Consider the following 23,402-nt stretch of genomic DNA (forward strand, 5'->3'; position numbering starts at 1 on the left):
TCCCAGGACCCCTTGTTTATGACCTGAGTGGAAGGCACACGCTAAGGACTGAGCCACCCAGGCGCCCTTCAGGCAATTTATTTTACCTCAGTTTCTACATCTGTAATGTGAGTGTAAGAATAGGAGAGTTAGAACAGTGCTTATTATTTTTAGTTTCATCAAGAGATCTGTGAATAAAGAACTGCCCAAGAAAGTAAAGATGAAGGTACTATGCAAAGGAGGAAGCGGTCTAAGATACAAGAAGGAAATTTCAAAGGGATCTACGACGCCAAATTCTGCCATTTAGAGGGTATGGTAACTCCATGAAGTCTCCTTCTTTAAGCAGTTAGAGGCCTCACCAGGAGCAACTTCGTGTAATGAAATGAACCAGCCTGTAAACGACCGAAGAGTGCATACGGGTCAACAGTGGTGACACATCCTTCCCTCCTCTCACCACACTTGTCTCTCCCAAAAGATGCTTCCTTAAGGACGGTTGAGTGAGTTTTGGATTGTACTCCACTTTGAGCGATCAATTCCAGCCACTGACGGCACGATAAGCCGCATCAGGTTACCTCTAACTCCTCCACATCTCAACTTCACACGCCACAAGCGATCTAAGTAACTGATAATACTTGACCTCCTACAGACTCCCTCCCTAATTGATGTTATTTGGGGCCGTTTGCTCAGCACCAAGCCCAGCTCCCTTCCTTCCAGGACCGCTTTAGAGTGTTATTCCTATTATGGCCACAAGGCGGAGTCCGCCTTCTCCTCTAGGACCTCGGGTCACGACCCGGAAGCACATCCTCCGCCCAGTCTGGAGCAGAGATGGCGGCGACGGCAGTCCGAGGGGTGATGTTCCCCGCGGTGCGGCGGCGGCTTTGGGGTTTCACGGAGAGACTTCTGGTTGGAGGCGCTGCCAGGAGGGTGAGCTTCTCTCCACTTCTCTCCACTCCTCTCCACTTGGGTGCCGCCCGGAAGCGGGCCGGGCCCTTCCCTCGGGACCCCGCGCTGCAGCCCTGAGTCATGCGCGCCGGCCCAGCGGTGAGGTCGATGCCCCGCACCTCCACTGCGGGTCGGCCCCCGCAGCCTGAGATTGTGGTGCTCACTTCCGCCGGGAATGAGCTGACCTTGGTCACCCACCGCGCGTGACCTGCTAGAAAAGTGTGGGATGACACTGGTTGCCGGCCCTCCCCCCAGTTGCCAGGGGTCATAAAGAGTGCGTGCGGTGGTTACAAATTGGGCGAAATTAAAAAGTGAGAACAGAGCTCTCTTTTTGCCGAGGACTGAGCTCCTCCCCAGCTGTGCTTTCTGCGAACCCCGGTGTAGCCGAAAGAAAGTTTTGTCAGGATGTGTGTTTTTCTCACGAGAACCTCTAGCTTTCTCCAGGGTATGTGGGACTTTCACGTGTGTCTAAAGGAAAAGAAAAACCACAGCAGGCGAGTAGTCCATAGTCAGCAAACAAACCAGCCAGAGTGTATCTTGAGCATCTGCCCTCCTTCCTATCTTCACTGTATACCTTTTCCAAAACTTTCTGCTTTTTCCTTGAACAGAAATCCTAAATCTCATTTTTGTGTTGTATATAGGTATTTTTACATTTTTCTCTCCTTTTCTCGCCCCACTCCCCTCGTTTCCTCTATAATATTAAACATGTCTAGGAGAGGTACTGAAACAAAAGTGGTTTCTCTCTGGATAATGATAAAAACTGTTTGCTTTCCTTAAGGGAAGGGCATGTTTGTAGGCCTGCTGCTGGCCTTCAGGCTGGTTGAGCCAGGTTCCTAAGCCAGGCAAAGGGCTGGGTCCCAGTGGAACAAAAATTGAGGAAAGAGACTGGGATAGAGACTCTGTGTAACCAACATTTAATATCAGAATAGTGATGTGTTTTGCTTCCTCTCTCCCACCGCTTCACCCCCAACCAGTCATTATACTTTGGAGGGAACAGATTGCGAAGTACACAGGCTGCTACGCAGGTGGTTCTGAATGTTCCTGAAACCAGAGTATCGCGTTTGGACAACGGACTCAGGGTGGCCTCTGAAGACTCTGGCATTTCAACATGCACAGTAAGTAATTCCAGCAACCATTGTTTAGGTGACCCCTCATTAGAAGAGAGCCAATTGTTGATTTCATTTTATTTTATTTTTTAAAGATTTTATTTATTTGAGAGAGAGAGAGAATGAGAGATAGAGAACATGAGGAGGGAAGGTCAGAGGGAGAAGCAGACTCCCTGCTGGGCTCTGGACTCCAGGATCATGACCTAAACCGAAGGCGATTGCTTAACCAACTGAGTCACCCAGGTGCCCCGATTGTTGATTTTAATCTCAGCTTTTTATTGGGTGGTGATGGTTGAAAAACGGTGGCACGCACTTTACTTTGACAGATGACTCTCATTTGTGAATCTTCTAGTGATGCTTTCATAGCAAGTGAATGTGTACCTTGTTTAAGGGTCTGCACCTGGTTCTGATCGTCTATTATTGTGTTATTGTTAGCAGTGTTGTTGAGAGTGAAGGAACTACATTCTCTTAGGCTACTCTGTGCTGTTCTTACATAGGTTGGCTTACTTGATCTTTAAAATCTGGGGCACCTGGGTGGCTCTGTGGTTTAAGCCTCTGCCTTCGGCTCAGGTCATGATCTCAGGGTCCTGGGATCGAGCCCCGCATCGGGCTCTCTGCTCAGTGGGGAGCCTGTTTCTCCCTCTCTCTCTGCCTGCTTCTCTGCCTACTTGTGACACCTCTCTCTGTCAAAAAAATAAATAAATAAAAAATCTTTTTTTTTTTTTTAAAGATTTTATTTATTAATTTTGACAGACAGAGAGAGATCACAAGTAGGCAGAGAGGCAGGCAGAGAGAGTGAGAGGGAAGCAGGCTCCCTTCAGTGCAGAGAGCCCGACGTGGGACTCGATCCCAGGACCCCGAGATCACGACCTGAGCCGAAGGCAGCGGCTTAAACCACTGAGCCACCCAGGCGCCCCATAAATAAAAAATCTTTGTAGTACACACCATCACACCCAGTTGAGGGGCAAGTTCAGAAAACGTAAATGGTTTTGTCCAAGGTCACACTGCTAATACATGACAGAGCCAGGATTTGAACCTAGATTTTCTGGCAATCTCTAATGTTCTTTATACTGTAGTTGTTAATCGGCTATACCAACAAGTTGGGCTAAAAATCTGGGTCCTCTGTGAAACTGGCAAGTAGATGCTTTAGCACCCAGCAGTAGCTCAATGACCAAAATCTTTAAATCTCATAGTTCATAGGAATGTGTTGTCAATCCACCGAAGTCAAGAAAACTAGTGTTAGGATTGGAAAGCTTTTGTGGAAAAGAAGGAAATTGCCCCCTCTGTCCAGTTCCATTCCCCCAAAAGAAAAAAAAAATGATGTTTTATTTAATTTTTCTTTGATTACATTAAGGTTGGGCTCTGGATTGATGCTGGAAGTCGCTATGAAAATGAGAAGAATAATGGCACAGCTCACTTTTTGGAGCATATGGCTTTCAAGGCAAGTTGTAAGACTTTATAAAAATACATTTTCTTTAAGAGGCATTAAGCACAAATTCTCATTCTAGGGCAAGGAGAACTATTAAAGTAGGTGTGTGTGTGTGTGTATATATATATATATATATATTTATTTATATTTTAAAGACTTATTTAAATTTTTTTTTAGGTCAGACAGAGATCACAAGTAGGCAGAGAGAGAGAAGGGGAGGCAGGCTCCCCGCCGAGCAGAGAGCCTGATGCGGGGCTTGATCCCAGGATCCTGGATTCATGACCCGAGCCAAAGGCAGAGGCTTTAACCCACCGAGCCACCCAGGCGCCCCTAAAGATGTATTTATTTGAGAGAGAGTGTGCATGTGTGCATGCACATGTGGGAGGGGGAGGGAGAGAGAATCTCCAGCAGACTCCCCACTGAGTGCAGAGCCCCACACAGGGCTTGATCTCAGGACCCGGAGATCATGACCTGAGCCGAAATCAAGTTGGACAGTCAACCGACTGAGCCACCCAAGTGACCCCAGTAGTATAGTTTATTTATTTAATCTTTTAATCTGAAATAGTTACTGAAAGTTGCTTTGTAGAGTTGAAACAAGGATTTTTTCTTAGGATATAAGTGTCATCAAAGTATACCAGTGTTTTTGAGGCCCGGTGCACATTAGAAATCAGATTTGGTCCTTGCATGAAACTGACATTGCTTACATCCTCATATTCATTGTCTGAAGTGTTTAGAAAAATGAGAGATAAAGGAAGGCATCATAATTTTCTTTTTCTTCTTTTTTGTTTCAGGGCACCAAAAAGAGATCCCAGTTAGATCTGGAACTTGAGATTGAAAACATGGGTGCTCATCTCAATGCTTATACCTCCAGAGAGCAGACGGTGTATTATGCCAAAGCATTCTCTAAAGATCTTCCAAGAGGTACTATTATTATGTATAGTGCAGATAGGTAATTTTCACAAGTTCAAAAATAATCTGGTACTGTTTTTACTATGTCTGTTGTGGAAGTGTTGGAATCCTCAGAAATGTGAAAAAATGAACCAAACTCTGGGTGAGAGGACACCTATTTTTATTTTTTTCTGTGAATATGACAAATGGTATCAAATAGTTGGAAGCTGCAAGACTTGTACAAACCAGGCCCTAACACTTGATTCAAAAATACATTCTCCAGACCATCATGTATATAGTGAAACATTTTTTTTTTTAATTTTTTTTAAATTTTTATTTATTTATTTATTTGACAGAGAGAGATCACAAGTAGACAGAGAGGCAGGCAGAGAGAGAAGCAGGCTCCCTGCGAGCAGAGAGCCCGATGCGGGACTCGATCCCAGGACCCTGAGATCATGACCTGAGCCGAAGGCAGCGGCTCAACCCACTGAGCCATCCAGGCGCCCCTATAGTGAAACATTTTTAATGCCTTTGCAGCCTGTTGATGATTTCCTTTGCTGTGCAGGAGCTTTTTAGTGTGATGTTGTCCCACTTGTTTATTTTTTATTTTATTGCTTTTGGTGTCAGTTAAAATCATTACTAAGACCTGTGCCAAGGTACTTTACTGCCTATGTTTTCTTCTAGGAATTCCATTTTTTCAGATCTTACATTCAAGCCGTTAAGCCATTTTTAGTGAATTTTTGTATATTGTGTAAGATAGTGGTAGTTTCTTTTCTCTTCTTTTTAAAAGATTTTAAAAATTTATTTGACAGAGCGAGTGAGCATACAAGCAGGGGGAGTGGCAGGCAGAGGGAGAGGGAGGAGGCGGCTCCCCACCGAGCCCGGAGCGGGCTTGAGCCCAGAATTGCTTAACCAACTGAGCCCCAAGATAGTGGTAGTGTCATGCTTTTGCGTGTGGCTGCCCACACTTCCCAGCAGCATTGATTGCAGAGACTGCCCTTTCCCATTGCATATTCTCGGTTCTGTTGTAAATTAATTGACTGTTCATGTGTGGGTTTATTTCTGGGTTCTCTGTTCTGTTATAGTCATCTAGGTGTATCTTTTTATGCCAATACCATCCTGTTTTGAATACTGTAGCTTTGTAATATAATCCGAAGTGAGGGAGTGTGATGTCTCCAGCTCTGTTCTTTCTCAGGATTGCTTTGGCTGTTTGGGATTTTTTGTCGTTTCATACAAATTTTAGGATTGTTCTAATTCTGTGAAAAATACCACTGGAATTTTGATAGGGATTGCATTGAACCTGTAGATGGCTTTGGGTAGTAATGGACATTTTAATATTCTTCTAATCCATGAGGATGGAAGAGCTTTCTTTCCATTTACTTTTGTCATCTTCAGTTTCTTTCCTTAATGTCTTGTAGTTTTCAGAGTTTGTCTTTTTACCTCCTTTGTAAGTTTAATCTGAGATATTTTTGATGCAGTTGTAAATGGGATTGTTTTCTTAGTTTCTGCTAGTTCATTATTAGTGTGTAGAAATGCAACAGATTTTTGTACTTTGTGTATCTTGCAACTTTACTTGATTGATTCTGAAGTTTTTTTGATGGAGTCTTTAGGGTTTTCTTTGTATAATGTGTTACCTGCAAATAGTGATGGTTTTGCTTGTTTCAAATTCGGATACTTATTTCATTTTCTTGTGTAATTGTTCTGGTTATTAGGAGCATTTTTTTGACAGAGAGAAATCACAACTAGGCAGAGAGGCAGGCAGAGAGAGAGGAGGAAGCAGGCTTCCCACTGAGGTGAGAGCCTGATATGGGGCTCGATCCCAGGACCCTGAGACCTTGACCTGAGCCAAAGGCAGGGGTTTAACCCACTGAGTCACCCAGGTGCCCCTAGGAGCATTTTTTTTTTTTTAATTCCCCATTCTATACAACAACAACCTGCCACCTGCAAGTAAATAAAAATTTTATAACACGGTAGTCTAACTTGCATTACAACCAGTGAAAATGACAAGAGGGTGTGTTGGTTTGAATTGCAAAAAACATTGGTAAGGTTCTTAATGATTTCCTTGAACTGTTTTACCCCAGGACTAGTTAGGGACCAAGAACAGAGGGTAGGCCAGGCACTTTAAGGGGTTGTTTAGCTCATCCCTCTCCTTTTTTTTACACAGGAAAATGCAGGGAAAGCAAAAAAAAAAAAAAAAAAAACAAAACCCAAAACCATACACACAAAAAATGATTAGAGAAAGGATAAGACAAGGTAGAAGACCATTTTTTTCCTCCTGGCTTTAGGTTGGGAAGGACAGAGCCTCTGCCAGTGGCAGTGGCAAAGCCCGGAAGCTCCTTGAGGAATCCACAGTGGAAGTGCTCTTGGAAGCAGCTCTCTTTCAGGGGGTTGCTTGAGGTTTTTGTCCCTTCAGTTGCGTGAAGCCTGGCGTATGAAGTAATAACGTGATGTCAGACTAGCAGTCTCCAATGTTTATGATTACCCAGCCTTATTGGTAAGTGACATGATTAGCCCTCAGTATAGGTATATTTACAAATTAAATACAGGTACTACTGTACTAACACACAGAATATTAAATATACATTTAAAAGATTCTGATTAAAACAAACTCTAGGAAATATGATCTCGCACTTGAGCACATCGCAGTCTAGACTACCAGTCCCATATAAGGAGAGCCTTCACACAGGATTCCTTGTCCTCCTGTGTCTTTGGACTGTTCATCACCAATCACCATCATGACCTCTGGACCGTCATGATCAAGATGGTTTTATATGGTCTTACAGATAATTTTTTCTCTTTGGTCATTATCACTGCCCAGCTTGCTTGGGCCTAGCAGTCTTTTTTGTCATGTTGGGCAGACAAGCGGTAACTGATTATAGTTGGAATGTAACATAATTGCTGCTGAGACAAGGACCCTTAGAGTGAAGGTAAAACGAGGAACAAAAGTTTGCAGTAAAGGAAAAAAAATGAAATTAGAGATTATAAATGTTTCATATTTATTAAAATTTAGATTGTGATTGCAACTATGTACTAATTCTTTTTTTTTTTTTTTTTTTAAGATTTATTTATTTGACAGATAGAGATTACAAGTAGGCAGAGAGGCAGGCAGAGAGAGAGAGAGGAGGAAGCAGGCTCCCAGCCAAGCAGAGAGCCCGATGCGGGGCTCGATCCCAGGACCCTGGGATCATGACCTGAGCTGAAGGCAGAGGCTTTAACCGGCTGAGCCACCCAGGCGCCCCACAACTATGTACTAATTCTTGAAGAGTAGATTAGGTTTTTCCTTTTGGGAGAAGTAATTTTTCTGATAAAATTACGTAACAGCATAGTAGGATGTCCTTGTGTTCACTTTTGGCTTTTTGCAAATTAGGGTCATTCTTAGATAAATATTTGAGGGCTTCATCAGTTTTTCCGAAGGGTCACTTTTAACCTTTCGGGATACCTAGCCTTTTCTTCATGTTAACCTTTGTTAGATCATGATTTATCAGTGATTTTGCTAATGGTGAGACTATTGCCCACATGGATCAAATGCATGGAAACAGACACTGGGATTAAGTTAAGTGGGGAAGGATATTTGAGAAGACACTAATTCTGTGAGTGGTTCTTTGGGGGCATATTTTAGGTTATGCTGTTTCTTGCCTTCTTTATGTAACAGCCTCACTGCTGTGGGAACCAGGTAGCAAATACTTGGGTGCTATGAATCCTGTGTAGGTACCTAGATGTTCTACTGCAGATAATTTTCTACTTTGTAATTTTCATACAGAACAATATACACTCAGGTGCAGATTCTATGGCTTGTCTGAAGTGGTAGAGTCATTACAAGTATTGTGGGGATCTTTGACAAATGTAGGAATTTCCCTCAAGTTCTTGGGTACTACAGAGGTTTATATTTTATATTTTTAATTTTAATATTGTCTTTTTAGGTATATTGAATGTATAGAAAAGTTTGTTTCTCCCTAGTTTAATCATTTAGTCAAATTTGAATGGTGCTGTGTCATGGTTTCTGATGCTAGTGTAATAAATCTTAATCTTGAATATTAAGATTTTTAGTGTTTCTTCTTGTTTTATTTTCAATTAGCTGTAGAAATTCTTGCTGATATAATACAAAACAGCACATTGGGAGAAGCAGAGATTGAACGTGAGCGTGGTGTAATCCTTAGAGAGATGCAGGAAGTTGAAACCAATTTACAGGAAGTTGTTTTTGATTATCTTCATGCCACAGCTTATCAAAATACTGCACTTGGACGGACAATTTTGGGACCAACTGAAAATATCAAGTAGGTATAATTCTCAAGATTTTTTTGGTGGTGGGGGGGAACATTCAAAAAGTGTGTTTCAAAATGTAATTTTTTTCCTCCCTAGTAATTCACATAAAGTTGTGGTTGGCTACATTTTAGCCCCACCTAACTCCCAGGTGCCTGGGCCCATGCCTATTATAGACATAACAAGTAACAGTGTCGTCAGCTTTTTTCTTGATATAAAAAAGTTGGAATTGTTTTGATACTTGTTGCTTATATTCCATTTCTAACTACACTTAACTTAGAGCCTTTAAGGTCCAGTTTAGTGTCAGGTATGTTACATGAAGATCTGTGCTTTTTAGTTTCCTTTTATATTGCTTTTCTCACTTCATTTACAGATCTATAAATCGGAAGGACTTGGTGGATTATATAACCACACATTATAAGGGGCCAAGAATAGTACTTGCTGCTGCTGGAGGTTCGTGGATTTCCATCTCTATCTGTTTAAACGCAGTCGTAGAGTGTTGTGGTTATTAGTTTGGTCCTGCTGGGACATGTCCTGGAATTTATTATTTACTGAGCAAATTGTTTCATACACTGTTTAAGGGGAATGTACAGCACTGGAAATAGACTTTTCCTCTGTCTTTTCTTGAGTAGACTTTTTTTAATAGAAAAACTTACATAAGTGTACACACAGATTGGTATTTACTTTGCAAGGAAAGGGGTTAAATGACTGGGTGAATGACTGGGTGATGATGACATTTGGGAGACAGTGTACTATACTTTGGGAATTTTTTTTTTTTTAAAGATTTTATTTATTACTTGACAGAGATCACAAGTAGGCAGAGAGAGGGGGAGGGAGGCAGGCTCCCTGCTGAGCAGAGAGCCAATGTAGGGCTCGATTCCAGGACCCTGAGACCATGACCCGAGTCGAAGGCAGAGAGGCCCAACCCACTGAGCCACCCAGGCGCCCCTGGAAATCTCTTGATTTTAAATTATTTTTTGAGAACCAACTTCATTCTTGGCCAGGCATGAAATGAGTATGTTATGTTGGTTCATTCTTTGTTTATTCATTCAGTAGAGCTAAGTACTGAGAAGGGGAAGTATATAGGGAACCATTGAGAGTGTTTAATGGGAATCGAAACATGCAGGTGGCATCAGGACAAGGCTTCCTTGGGGACACGTTTGAAGCCAGTGAATGAAAGAAAATTCCCAGTAGATTCTGCTAGATTTCCTGGCAGTCTGAATTTAGGCAAACAGTACACTTTTGGTTTCCAGGTTTGTTTTCTGTGTTTTTTTTAGGGTAAAGCAGAGATAGATGGTGTTCTTTTGTATAGACTTAATTTTTCTCTCTTCAGAAATGACAGTAAATTAAAATTCTGGTTGCTCTGAATAGAATTCTGAGTAGTTACATGGGAATAATGGAGAAAATAAACATAGGGGTTAAGTCTAACAGGTTAATCATTGGCCTCTGACACTAAATCAGGTTACCTTTGCACACCAGGCAGTGTGCTGAGATTCTCTTGAGGAACATTGTTTCTAAAATGGCTGGTGCTGACTGGGGGTTCCGCATTTGAAACTGCCTGGGAAACAGGAAGACCTAGTGAGAGGAGGCCTCAGCCACCACGCTGTCTGGGATGTCTCTGCTATTGGTGGCATATGGACACCATGGATTTCATCGTAGTTCCCATAGGTACATTTTGATATTGCTGAAGTTGGGACATCTTACAATTAGTGGCCTGTCCTATGTTAATTAGCATTTTATCTTTTTGATACATTAAGTGATGATGAGCCTTATAGGCAATGGCTTTTTTTTTTTTTTAAGATTTTATTTATTTATTTGACAGAGATCTCCCATAGGCAGAGAGTCAGGCAGAGAGAGAGGGAGAAGCAGGCTCCCTGCTGATCAGAGAGCCCGATGTGGGGCTTGATCCCAGGACCCTGAGATCATGACCTGAGCCGAAGGCAGAGGCTTTAACCCACTGAACCACCCAGGCACCCCAAGCAATGGCTTCTTATTCAATGAAAAAGACAAACCTAGCTTCGTTTAAAAAAAAAAAATTACTGGCTCCTGGCCTTTTGGATAAGGATACGCAGAGGTTTGGGAGTAGGAACCGAGTATCTGCAGTGTCCAGTCAGGAGGGCCGTAGGTGAAGTCAGAACAGTGGGAGTTGGTGGTGTCAGGTGCTGAGAACTATGTGCATGTCCATGGTTTTTCACTCTCCTTGTCATTCTTGGAACATTAGGCCCTTCCTGTTGTTCCATCACCCTCTGGATTGATAGCCAAAGCGGCTGTCCTACACAGTGCTTCTGAAAACAGGCACTCGGGGCCTGGTCTTGTTTTATGCCACAGATTTGTTTGGGAAATACGGGTGTAAGTTGTGCTTTTACATTCTAAAGAAAGGTTTCATATAAAGAACCTTCATGGGGATATTTTTTTAAGCACTTGCCACATGTCTAAATTTGTTTTCTGAGTTTGTGTTTATCCTTCACCGAATCTCTTTGGGTCATGAGTTCCAACAGTCATATATATAGAATTCTTAGGTTTTAGATGGCCAACAGTGAATGTTTGGTTAACTACGGATTTATTCAGAAGTTTAGGTGACATTATTTTGTTCCTGAATTCTGGTAGCAGAGCTCAGACAACAAAGCTTATATCACATTTACATTCTTTTCTACTTAAAATGTACTGAAAAGTGATTTTGCTAATTTGCATTCTAGGACTTTTAGTAATATAACATGATTCTGTACAGAATGTGATATTTTCAAGCTGTCTTATTATCCTTAGCTGTGAATTTGTTGCTGAAAACTGTTAATTGTTCTACAGACTGAGAGCTGTGCAGCGCCAAACCTTGTAACAGCAGGGAGAAAGCGTGTGGTGTGGGCTTACTCTGTAATGGCTTTTACCGCATTCTACCTGGAGCTTTACTGTAAAACAAAGTTTGGCAGGTAGTTGTCTGCCTTAGATTGTGCTGCTACTACATATATGAAATATTTTCCTTCAATTTAGGAGTTTCCCATGATGAACTGCTTGAGTTAGCAAAGTTTCATTTTGGTGACTCTTTGTCCACACACAAAGGAGAAATACCAGCTCTGCCTCCCTGCAAATTCACAGGAAGTGAGGTAGGGCAAGCCTCCTTAGCTAGTCCTTAGCCCTGTGGGCTTCTTGTGTTGTGTTTGTGAATGAGTGTACAAAATGTGCTTATTTCGAACAGGAGTAAAATGGAAGAAATGAGAGGCTTAAATGGAAAGAAAAGGGGAAGAGGATGGACTTACATTCCACATTACTTAATCACTTCTCTCTTTCCTAAGGAAGCACGGTTTTGAGGGGAATGTCATAATTTGCTCTTTTTGTGCTTTTTCCTTAACACTATGCCCATTTATATATTTTGAGGTATGAAGTGTATTTTTCAAATGCCCCAAATTTTGACTTTCACATTAGGTTAAATTCTGCTTACAGTACATTTCTGGGAGTAGCTGTTAAGAGACAGGACTTGCAGACAGCCGGCTGCTTGCCAGCTGTAGCCTTCAGCTCATCAGCGGCTTCCTTCGCCGCATTAGGGAGGCCGCTCAGAGGAGTTCCTGGAGAGGGCTAGCAGCTGCATGGAACCGTGTAGCATCCGTGGCACAAGAATAAGCTTGTTATGTCAGTATTAGAATACTACTGATCTCTGCCAGTGAAAAAATCTAATTCTTTTTGACCAGGTAATCATCTAATGGCTATGTCTGTAGTATTTCAATTATTTCAAAAGATCTTCTGGTGAAATTTTCTTTCCAGAACTCAAAAGAGATTTTTCCACATTAGACTGTTCATTGTAATGTGGCATGATTAAACCCTCTTTCATGTTAAGCCCATTACATGATGGCAGTCTTAACCAGAGTTGTGTTTTGTCTTAACTAGATACGAGTGAGGGATGACAAGATGCCTTTGGCGCATATTGCAGTAGCTGTCGAGGCCGTTGGGTGGGCACATCCAGATACGATCTGTCTGATGGTTGCAAACACACTGATTGGCAACTGGGATCGCTCTTTTGGAGGAGGAATGGTAAGTGATTTAAAAAATAGTTTTCCATAATAAATGAGAAGGTGAAACTCTACTGTGAATGGACTTAAAATATAAACTGATCCTGGATTGCATCCTGGGCCAGAAAAAATTTTTTTGTGTGGGTGCCCTAGTTTTTAAGTTGGATAAGTAGCAAAGTTTGAGTAAGGTTAGAATTCACTAATAGTACCATATCTACATTAATCTAGTTTTAATGATTGTACAGAGGTTAATTTCCTTGTTTTTCAGAAGTGTACACAAAGCATTTACGGGTAAAATGCATCAGATCTTTCAGTGTACTCTCAAACAGCTGAAAATTTTTTTTAAAGAGAATGATGAAAGAAACATGGTAAAGTAATGGTTCTTAGTGAATTTGGATAAAGGGAATTCCTTTTACTATTTTTGTAACTTTTCTGTCTGAAATTCAAAATACAAAGTATGTTTGTACTCAAAGATTTCAACAAAATACACTTTGTGTAACTATCTTCGGCTTCACACGCAGTAGAATTTCAAATCTTTAAGTACACACAGCCAAGAGCCCTACAGATGGGGCCGATGACAGGAGTGAATTATTCTAGCAGAATGCTGCAGCTGTGTTAGCACAGGTTTCACTGCTTTTACATCATGCATTTCTCTGGGTGAGAAGTATGGTTTTTAGTCTCCTTGATTTTAATTTTTTGAGATGTTGCTAGATTAAAACTCTGCCCATTGTGGCGTTCACTGTTTGCCACAGAACTCATGTTTCTTTTTGTAGTTTAGGCATGTATGCCTCCAGTTCTCTTGGACAGTGTTTTCCCTTACAGAATCTCTCCAGCAAGCTGGCCCAGCTCACCTGCCATGGCAACCTCTGTCACAGCTTCCAGTCCTTCAACACTTCCTACACGGATACAGGATTGTGGGGAATCTATATGGTTTGTGAACCGGCCACCATTGCCGACATGCTACATGTTGTTCAAGAAGAATGGTGAGAAAATAAGTCTTGCTTATAATTCACATTTTCAAACTAGTTTCCTCCTCACATGGTTGGTGATTGGTTTTGATAATGATGTTAGCATTTAATCAAGAGAACAAGACTGAAGAGTAGCAGTTCCCATGTTTTTAAAGTCTAATGTGAAGCTTTTTTTAAAAAATTTATTTGAGAGCGAGAGTGAGAGGGGAGAAGGTCAGAGGGAGAAGCAGACTCCCCATGGAGCAGGTAGCCTGGTGCAGGACTCAATCATCATGACCCAAGCCAAAGGCAGTCGCCCAACCAATTGAGCCACCCAGGTGCCCCTAGCTGATTTTATCCTATAGGAAATTCTTAGTCTTTTAAGAAGCAGATTACTTCAGAAAGACAATCCTAAAAGTTTGTTTGGAAGGTATCTCTACAGGTTATCTGGCTTGGAAAGGTGGTGGTATGGCAATGAATGTGAAGTTGCCATTGCTAAAAGAAACTTGTATTGTTTTACTCAGAACTGGTGCCTTGAGACAGGCAGAAAGGCCCATGCTGTTGGGAAACCATCCTTAGCTCTGCTTCCTCTCCTCCACCATTCTTTTTTTCTTTTTAAGACCTTACTGATTTGACAGATCACAAGTGGGCAGAGACAGGCAGAGAGAGGGGGGGAAGCAGGATCCCTGCTGAGCAGAGAGCCCGATGTAGGGCTCGAGGCTCGATTCCAGGACCCTGAGATCATGACCTGAGCTGAAGAGAGAGGCTTAACCCACTGAGCCACCCAGGCGCCCTCTTCCATTCTTAAATGGCTTATAGGTCTCTCAGTCTCATCAGCTGGGCGGTGTTGATTAGTAGGCTTAAGTTAGATTCCGCTGGGATTCTTTTGAGAAATCTGGCCTCCAGACCAGTCCACTAGCGTATTCGATCCTAACACAGGGATTGGTAAAGCATTTCTCAAGATGCAGTCAGCCTGCTTTCATGTTGGAGTGAGCCTTTATCTGTAATCATACTATTTTTGAGAAATTAACAATACCAGGAGAATAAAGAGTCAGTGACTTTTTAGCTTTTGCATAGCTACAAGGCTCATTAAAATTTCAACTTTCCGGGCGCCTGGGTGGGTTAAGCCGCTGCCTTCAGCTCGGGTCATGATCTCGGGGTCCTGGGATCGAGTCCCGCATTGGGCTCTCTGCTCAGCGGGGAGCCTGCTTCCCTCTCTCTCTCTCTCTGCCTGCCTCTCTGTCTATTATGACCTCTCGCTGTCAAATAAGTAAATAAAATCTTTAAAAAAAAAAATTTCAACTTTCCAATAAGCTGGAGTCCTAATTCTTGTATGTTTTGGTGCAGTACATAGAATATATAGCATCATATCTTAAGTCAAAAAGCACATAACCTTTTCAAACTACTTGACATTTTGATTTTTCCCACTGGTTTCAGGATGCGACTCTGTACAAGTATAACTGAAAGTGAAGTTGCACGAGCCAAAAATCTCCTGAAAACAAACATGTTGTTGCAGCTTGATGGTAAGAATAAAGACCTAAATTTTACTCTCATAGGGTTGATCTGTATTCCAGTAGTTTTTCCTTCCCTTTTAAACAGGTTCTACCCCAATCTGTGAAGATATTGGTAGGCAGATGTTATGTTACAACAGAAGAATTCCAATCCCTGAGCTTGAAGCAAGAATTAATGTAAGTAGTCTTTTGACACTATGGGTGCTTGTGTAAAAGTTCCCGTTAAAAAGCTGAAAATATGTATCACAAATCCCTGTTTAAATTCTAAAGACGTTCTGGGTATAGACTGTCTTAATGACACAGAGCTCTGAATGCTGGTATCTTCTCTATTTCAGGCTGTAAATGCTGAGACGATTCAAGAAGTGTGCACCAAATACATTCATACTAAGAGTCCAGCTCTTGCTGCCGTCGGTAAGCCCGGCTCCTTTTCTCTCACGCACAATGTGCCCAAGTACTTGTCTTTTACTCAGTTTTACCTTCCTATCTTCTTTTCTTCCTTAGGTCCCATTGAACAGCTGCCAGAGTTTAACCAAATTCACAGGAACATGTGCTGGCTTCGTGATTAAAATGCTCCTACTCAAAATATTTTGAGCATGTGTATTTATAACGTTAACAGATCCGCAAGTTTTAAGCTACCAGTCCCTAAAGAAAAAAATAAAAACGTATGTACCTGGAAATTCGAATGAATCACTGCGTCGGACTTTGTGAGGGTAAGACCACGGCAGATCAGCCCACTCTGAAATTAGCAATGCAATTTTGAGAATGAAAATTTGTACAATAGTTTGTTTTATTATAAAAATGCACACACAACAAAGATTGTCAGAAGTCATTTCTTGGCTCTACTTGCATTCAGCACTTGCTCTTGAGCAGCTTTCTTTGCTTTTACCATCTCGACGAGTTCCTAGGAAGGGAGAGAGGGGTTAGCGAAGAGGCCCGCAGCACTGGCAGCCTGCCCTCAGCCTGGCTCTGGTGCGAGGACATAAGCCAGGCTGGGGAAATCTGTCATTAAGACACCAGTGCCAAGGCAATTTGCCCCAACTGCCAGAGCCAGAAAGCTGCTAAGGTTTGTCATTTCTTTACAATAGAGTTGAAATGCTGATGGACTCCTAAGTTCTAGAACTTCCATCACCTTGTATCGCTTCATGCAGTCCTTCTTTGTGCGGCCAGGCACCGCTTCTGCTATTTTCTCCCACCTTTCAGGTGTATTTACTGGGTATGTTTTTAAAGCTTGTTCCAAAAGCTTCTGTTCTTCCGTCGTCCAAGGGGTGAAATCTGTACATGGACCTGTTTTAAGAAAAATTTCTATTTGAAATATCTTAGCCTGACAGAAAATTCTGTTGCAGCACCCTCCCAAGTGAGTTTTGGTGCATAGATATCTTGATAAGTAGCCATTCAGATCTGTGGGGATTCTGAACCAACTTCATGTGTTTCACTGAACACACATGAAAACCTCTAAAGTACTAAATGAGAGAAGCTTTTAAGATAACTCACCCCCAAAATACCTCGTCATTTTTTTTTTTTTAAGCATAGTCAGAAATATCTGCCTTGTATTGCTGGTCTCTTAAAAATCTACTATACTCACCAGACTAGTTGGTTGGAAAAAACCCCAAACTTTTAGGTGGATAAGACCCTGAAAAACATTCTCTTTTACACTGGACGAAAGAGTCTGGCATAATTAAGCCAAGTGCCTAAGGGTTCAGTGCTCTAGGTGCATGAGAGTCTGTGTTGCTCTGTGCCATTTTCGACACACCCATCCACTAAATTCTTGCGGCGCGAATGCTAGTAAGAACCTCTATTAAACTAATCCCTTGGTGCTTGACAAGACCTTTCACATACCTATCAGACACAAATGTAGGTCCTCCCCCTTAGGAGGAAGTAAATAATGTGATGTGTAATGTAAGTATTACACATCACACTTCTGTGGGAAAACAAAAATACTAAATGGGTAAACAGCTGAAGTCGGCTTTTAAATTGCAGAAAGCCCTGAGTGGAATTCCCTTTCACTGGTCTCAGGCCAACATTTAACACCATGGATTGATTCATTTCCTCTCTTGGAAAAAAGACGGAGGACATAGGGAACAGGAAAACCAACCCCTTCAGAAGTGCCCTGGAACTTCCCTTTGTTACTTACCTTAGAAGAGCCTAAATAATGCCCAGCCTAGACCAAAAAAAAAACACCCCCCAAAAAACCCTACCCCCCCATTTTTGCAACCACAGTATGATTTTAGGCTCTTTATAGCATAAGCCTCTTTAATACTTTCATACTGAAATTTTGGGATAATAAACCAGGTTAAAAATACAGGAAAAGTGGGACTCTGGGGACAGGGATAGTTATCAGACAGAAGTAGTTAATCCCGAAACACGTATTTGGAACTGATTTGGAAAGCATATCCCGAGATTAGTTTAGGGAGAAGAGATGGTGGCTCACAAGGTATCAAGGTGAGAAAAGTTCTCACCTTCTTTGGTCAGCCATTCACAGAAAAAAAGTTTGTACCTAAATGCACATTATACATGGACAAAAGTTTTACAAGTGATACCCACTTAAGTAGTAAGAGGTGTAATGCTCTCTGATATTTTCTATGGATCACAGTTTACAGTCTGAAAGGCACTGGTCCAGGGAAGAACACCCAAGACAAACCCTAACAGGTTTTAACTAAGCTTTATTTTGAAATAAAGAATCCCCGTACATGCTCCCAAGATTGCCCAAGTCTGAACATTTTTACCACGCTTGCTTTCTCTTTACACATTTACCACCCTAATTTATTCTGAACCATGTAAGTTGTGGACATGATGCCCTTTATTCCTTTTAAACTTCATTTTTCCTTAAAAACAAGGATGTAATTACATTTTTCAAAATCAGGAAGTTAACCTTGATTAAATACCATTAGCTAGTCTGTAAAACTCATTCAAATTTCAACTGGTCCAATATCCTTCACTACTGATTTGTAAAATCAAGTCAACAAAGGAACCCAGCCCCTCCCCTAATGCACCTGAAATGGAGGAGCTGCAATTTTCAGTGGTGTCAGGTGAGGTCAATCTACATCCTAGAAAATGCTTCCTTTCTACCTTCTGGTCTGCAAAATGCTCTTATTTTCCAGTTTTTTTGTTTGTTTGTTTTTTTAAAGAAGATTTTATTTGAGAGAGAGAGTGGGAACATAAGCGGGGGTAGATACATAGGGAGAGGGAGAAGCAGGCTCCCTATTGAGCAGGGAGCCAGATGTGGGGCTCGATCCCAGGATCCTGGGATCATGACCTGAGCCAAAGACAGATGCCCAATGACTGAGCCACCCAGGCACCCCTTTTCCAGTTATTCTGAACACAGACCCTAGGTTTGGTCTATCACAGTGGGAGTACATGGCTAGCCTTTTCTAAAGAAAAAACGATTTAATTACCTTCAAATCTCTCTGAAGGTGTTGCATTGTCTGCTTGAGGCACCACTCCATGTTCTTTTTTAAATTTATCAAATGCCTTTTTGTTTATATCATCTTTTTGATGAGGGTCTGCAAAATGAAAAATATATTACAGATCATCTCATTTAGTCTTTTATCAAATTGCACAGATGTTAAAAATTGTATTCAAGGTAGCAAAGAAATTGATTTGCTCACCAAGTTTCTGAAGACTCTTCGCTTTGCCAATAACATCTTTGGCAGTTCTCTTGACTCCGGAAGAAGAGTGTATGTTCATGTAATTAGCGATAACTTCCCATCTAGAGACCACAATATGATAAGTTAGAGAATAAAATGTCCCAATAAAAGTTAGAATGATCCTTCCATTTGTAATACATAGGGATTAGCCAGAATATCTACAGAATTAGCTCTAAAGTGGTGGTCTCATTACTATTACCTGGACTAGAGCTTTTTTTGCTTTTCATATGTTTAAACTAATGTTGGTTTCAAGTCTATAAAAACCTTACTGATTTCTGTGTACAAACCAAGAGTAATAAGACCACACAAAAAGAAATTCTGCAAAGAGCCTTAGTTTCCTCATCTATAGAAAGAGGGAAGCTGGATCTTGAAAGCATCTTCCGAGTTCTAAACTCAGACTTTGCAATCAGTTCTCGTTTGAGGTAGGAATCAAGAAAGGAGGATTAAGACTAAGAGAAACTCTGGGGCGCCTGGCTGGCTCCATGGGTTGGGCCTCTGCCTTAGGCTCCGATCGTGGTCTTGGGGTCCTGGGATTGAGCCCCGCATCAGGCTCTCTGCTCAGTGGGGAGCCTGCTTCCCTCCACCCCCACCCCCGTGCCTGCCTCTCTGCTTACTTGTGATCTCTTTCTCTGTCAGATAAATAAGTAAAATCTTAAAAAAGACTAAGAATCCCTGGAACCTGACCTAGTCCCCAGGATAAGCCAGGATGGAGTAAGCCAACATTGAGAGTCAAGGTTTAGGTGTCATAGTCTTTAATTTCCTGAGAAATTAGTGAAGCATCCTCTTGTATATGTGTTGGTATAAACTGCAAAATCCTACAGACTCAAAATGCACTCTGCTTTTCACACTTTCTACTGTGGCACTGAATCCAGAAGGAGTGAGTTTAGACTCAGGCATAACCCTGAAGTTTCTGCTGTAACCAAGGCTGTTTGGGTATTGTCTGTGTTTTTCCTAGGCTCTAGAATGTGCTCAAGAGAAGTTTCATTAAGGGCGCCTGGGTGGCTTAGGTGGTTAAGCATCTGCTTTCAGCTCAGGTCATGGTCCCACAGTCCTGGGATTGAGCCCCACGTCTGTCAGGCTCCCTGCTAAGCAGGAATCCTACTTCTCCCTCTCCCTCTGCTTGTGCTCTCTCTCATGAATAAATAAAATCCTGTTTTTTTTAAGGTCTTATTTACTTGACAGAGATCACAGGTAGGCAGAGAGAGGGGCAGAAGCAGGCTCCCCGCTGAGCAGAGCCCAATGCGGAGCTCAATCCCAGGACCCCAAGATCATGACCTGAGCCAAAGGCAGAGGCTTAACCCACTGAGTCACCCAGGCGCGCCGTGAATAAATAAAATCTTAAAAAGTTTCGTTAAAACCAGTACCTTGAATTTGTTCCAGCAGGGAAGAGGTTCACAGCTTTAATCAGTAATTGCAGATCATCTTCTGACCAGTTTTTACTGCCATTTCCACTTCCACCAGTTGATTTCTCTGCATTCTTGGATGCCTGGCGCATTCGAGCCTCAGCTTCCTCTTTCTCTTTTCTGATTTGCTCATTTATTTCTTCTATCTACACAAATACCACGGGTAAGTCAAGGACTTCAAACATCTTGCTACACTCCCTTTCTGGCGGGGCTCTGTGGTTCTCACTTCTCAGTATCCTCCCAACAATGCCCTACACGCCTCCCAGGCCAACGCCGAAAATGGCCATCAGGTTTTCATTCTGGCTGTGCCTCACTCTGGCCTCCAGGCTGCACAGCTCCGCCGGAGACACCAAGGACCACCCTCATTCGCCCCTGCCTTGCATTCATGTCCTGTGGCTTCTATTTGCCTTGGACACGACTTGTCGAGTCTATGGTCACCGGGTTGTTCGCCCATAAGGGCCATTTCAAAGCTCTAAGCTCATATCCACTCTAAAAAAGGTAAAGGTATAGAAAGTGGCCAGTGTTTTATCTGTGTTCCATCCTTCACAGTGTTACTTCCAGTCTACCTTTAAACATGCACAAAGCAGAAAAAAACCTTTACTTGGCCTTGTAGCTCCTCTCCTGTCAACAGCTCTCTAGGGCTCATCTGTGACTACCCATTCCCCCACCCCCACCCCTCGGAACCAGTCACCCAGAATCAGAGATTCCAGTGACTCCCATCACCCCTCACAGCCCAAGTCCTTCCAGTCAGAGTCTTACAGCTAACCACACTTATCTGGTACATCCTGCCAGCAAATACCAGATTGAAAGTACATTAACCCTTTGCTCCTCAAACATTGCAGTAATGGAGAATAGTCATCACAGTATTAAAAACCTGCTTCATTGGGCTCTACTTTTCCTAACCATTTTCATCTCCCACTTCCCCCCCTGCTGCTCCTACCTATGTGTTAGGGTTCATGCTTTCCCCTGACCTGTGCCCCTTGGCACCGTCCATCCTTCAAGGCTGGCTCACAGCCTTCACTGAGCTTTCCCTGGCCACTCTGTCCTGTACTGGCGACTTCCAGACCCTCCATCTTTTGGTCCTCAGGCCTTTTCTCTTCAGCATAACTTCCTGAACTCCTCTGAGGCAGCAACACCATGAGGAATTTCTCCGAACTACCTAGGCTATATATTGCTATACACTGCAGGCACCAACACTTGTTACACTGAATTGAATTTCTGGGCTGGTTTCCTCATCTGTAAAAAGGTGTACACTAGACAGAACAAGGATTTCTTCTGGTTCCAAATGTTACTATCCTATAAAGATGCTCAAGGAATAGCCAAAACAATTATCTTTTCTAACAGTGATTTTGAACAAACTATGATAAATGTGCTATAGATACCCAAGTTCAAACACTATATACATGGTAACAACTTTACAGACTGACTCCAATTTAAAATAACACCACCACTTATTAACAGCAAAACATACTGGCGGACACAAAGAGAAATGAGATTCTTTGCCCTTATTCATAACTTACACGTTAGGTGGGGAAATACTGAGGTGAAAGCAACACTATAAGCAGAATTAAATGCTACATAAAGGTAGAAGTGATGTGTTCTATTACCTGTTTTTCCAGAGCAGCCTTCCCTACTTCTTTTGTGGATGATGTGAGTGTCTCATTCAAGCACTGCAAGCTAAAGGAAAAAAGGGGATGAAACTTCATCCGAAGCCCAAGACAAGACTTCAGTAGCACTCCTATAGTTATACCTTGCTAGTTCAAGCCGATCACAAAGTTTTTCCACTTCTTCCATCATTTTAACCCGCTCTGCCTCATTGTCAGAGAAGTGATTCCAGGTCTAGAAGCACAAACACAAACATTTTCATCTTTTTTCCACTGATACTAAAGAATATGTCCATAAACACAACTGCAAAACATCTGAGTTCTCAAGAGATTCCTGAGGTGAACTTACAGCCTTCTGACCACTAACAACCATCCTCCCAAAGCTCTCCCCGGCCAGCTAATCAATAAAAAAGCCACTGCCATTACCATTACTAAGAGGATGGCAAAAATAGAAATAGATGATAGAAAAAAGGTGATGGTGTGGAAGATCACTAGATGTTATAAAAGTCAGAATGATCGCCACAGAACCACCTAAGAATCAAAAAATTCTGTGTGACGACTCAAAATTCTCTCTGTTGGGCTATTCTTTGTGCTGAACTGTAAAATTTGCTAGAAATCTTAAATGTGAAATTAAAGATAATGTAATGTGTTAAGGGACAAGAAGTACTAGAAAAATTATGATTAACTGAAGATTGTGCTCAATGTCTCCCATTCCTTAATGGAGACATTAATTAATGACCTTAATGCTTCCTTAATTCATGCAGTCTGGCTCTCACTAAGGTCCCAATGCTGCTTTTACTGTTGACCTTCCCTAGCATCCAGAAGCACTACTGACCTTCTTTTTACCTGTCTGGGTCACCCCTTCCCAGGCTCCTCTTCCTCTATCAGTACCTTAACTAGGGTGTTTGCATCCTCCCCCCTCCTAAACCCCTCTCTCCTGGGTGAGCTACTCACATGGTTCCTGGTGGCACTGAGACAGAGAAGACTTTAGTGATCCCACTCTTGAACTCCAGGCTTGTGCCGCCAACCACCCGCTCAGAAATTCCATCTGAGCATCTCAATGTGCTCAACATGCCCTACACTGACGTCGGCTGGAACAGGTGGAAATGGCAATAAACAGAACTCATCACTTCCTTCAGCCTTTTCCTTCTTTGTTTTCTATTTCATGAATTAGACCATCATGCACCCAGCACTCCATGCAGGAAAGCAGGACACATGGCAATCTCCCACCTCCAACATACGATCAGTGCCTCACCAGCAGCAGCCTATGCTACCTCCCAAATACTGGTTCACTTCCTCCACCTTTCCTATTCCCACCCTCTCTGAGGTAAAGGCACAACACTCTCTCTCACGCGGATCATGGCAAAAGACCCCCAACTGTCTCTGTCTCTGCTCATCTCTCAGCGTCCTGACCAAACCAGCCAGCCAGCGGTAGACAGGAACTAGCAAGACCTGTATCGTCCTTCAGGACCCGGCTCCTCACCTCTTCAGCTGCCTCTGGCTTGTTACACGGCGCTTCCCTGGACCTCTGCGCCCTTCTGTGCTCCCTGACCTCTCTCGTCTCGGATCTCATGATACGCTGCTTCAACTGGCCAAATCCTACCAGATCCAGAAAGCCTTCCTTGACTACCTTTTTGTACTTTCTTCCTAGTACTTGTCTTGAAGTGTTTACTTTTAATTCTCCACCGTTA

General features: G+C 42.3%; 2 protein-coding genes across 4 annotated transcripts in view; one reads left to right on the forward strand and one right to left on the reverse strand.

The window, feature by feature from the left end:
• Positions 1 to 781: 781 nt before the first annotated feature.
• Positions 782 to 15,643, forward strand: PMPCB (peptidase, mitochondrial processing subunit beta). 2 transcript variants are annotated; one of them, XM_046020767.1, is made up of 13 exons: positions 782 to 903; positions 1,896 to 2,036; positions 3,382 to 3,468; positions 4,248 to 4,377; positions 8,420 to 8,618; positions 8,978 to 9,057; positions 11,590 to 11,702; positions 12,481 to 12,624; positions 13,425 to 13,585; positions 14,987 to 15,072; positions 15,149 to 15,237; positions 15,396 to 15,471; positions 15,562 to 15,643. In XM_046020767.1, the coding sequence occupies exons 1-13, from the start codon at positions 805 to 807 to the stop codon at positions 15,624 to 15,626; spliced, it is 1,470 nt and encodes a 489-aa protein (XP_045876723.1). In that variant the 5' UTR covers positions 782 to 804; the 3' UTR covers positions 15,627 to 15,643. The 2 variants fall into 2 exon arrangements, 1 of the variants encoding a protein (XP_045876723.1); XR_006820511.1 differs by lacking the exon at positions 15,562 to 15,643 and having other exon boundaries at positions 15,127 to 15,237.
• Positions 15,644 to 15,835: 192 nt separating this feature from the next.
• DNAJC2 (DnaJ heat shock protein family (Hsp40) member C2) overlaps positions 15,836 to 23,402 on the reverse strand; it is a 34,485-nt gene continuing 26,918 nt past the window's right edge. For both annotated transcript variants that reach the window (XM_046020766.1, XM_046020765.1), the window contains exons 11-17: positions 21,858 to 21,946; positions 21,715 to 21,784; positions 20,069 to 20,253; positions 18,666 to 18,766; positions 18,453 to 18,560; positions 16,190 to 16,344; positions 15,836 to 15,961 (exon numbers count right to left, since the gene is read on the reverse strand). In XM_046020766.1, coding sequence (XP_045876722.1) covers positions 15,887 to 15,961; positions 16,190 to 16,344; positions 18,453 to 18,560; positions 18,666 to 18,766; positions 20,069 to 20,253; positions 21,715 to 21,784; positions 21,858 to 21,946 — 783 coding nt within the window. In that variant the 3' untranslated portion in view covers positions 15,836 to 15,886. The remainder of the gene's footprint in view (positions 15,962 to 16,189; positions 16,345 to 18,452; positions 18,561 to 18,665; positions 18,767 to 20,068; positions 20,254 to 21,714; positions 21,785 to 21,857; positions 21,947 to 23,402) is intronic.

Source organism: Meles meles, chromosome 10 (assembly GCF_922984935.1).
Source record: "Meles meles chromosome 10, mMelMel3.1 paternal haplotype, whole genome shotgun sequence".
Classification (NCBI taxonomy): Eukaryota; Metazoa; Chordata; class Mammalia; order Carnivora; family Mustelidae; genus Meles; species Meles meles.

Bases quoted from the DNA above. Each gene is read 5' to 3' on its own strand.
- PMPCB (XM_046020767.1), top strand. From the start codon at position 805: ATGGCGGCGACGGCAGTCCGAGGGGTGATGTTCCCCGCGGTGCGGCGG. The intron at 12,625-13,424 runs GTAAGTGATTTA...TTTCCCTTACAG, and splicing joins GCTCTTTTGGAGGAGGAATG to AATCTCTCCAGCAAGCTGGC. The intron at 15,472-15,561 runs GTAAGCCCGGCT...TTTCTTCCTTAG, and splicing joins TCCAGCTCTTGCTGCCGTCG to GTCCCATTGAACAGCTGCCA.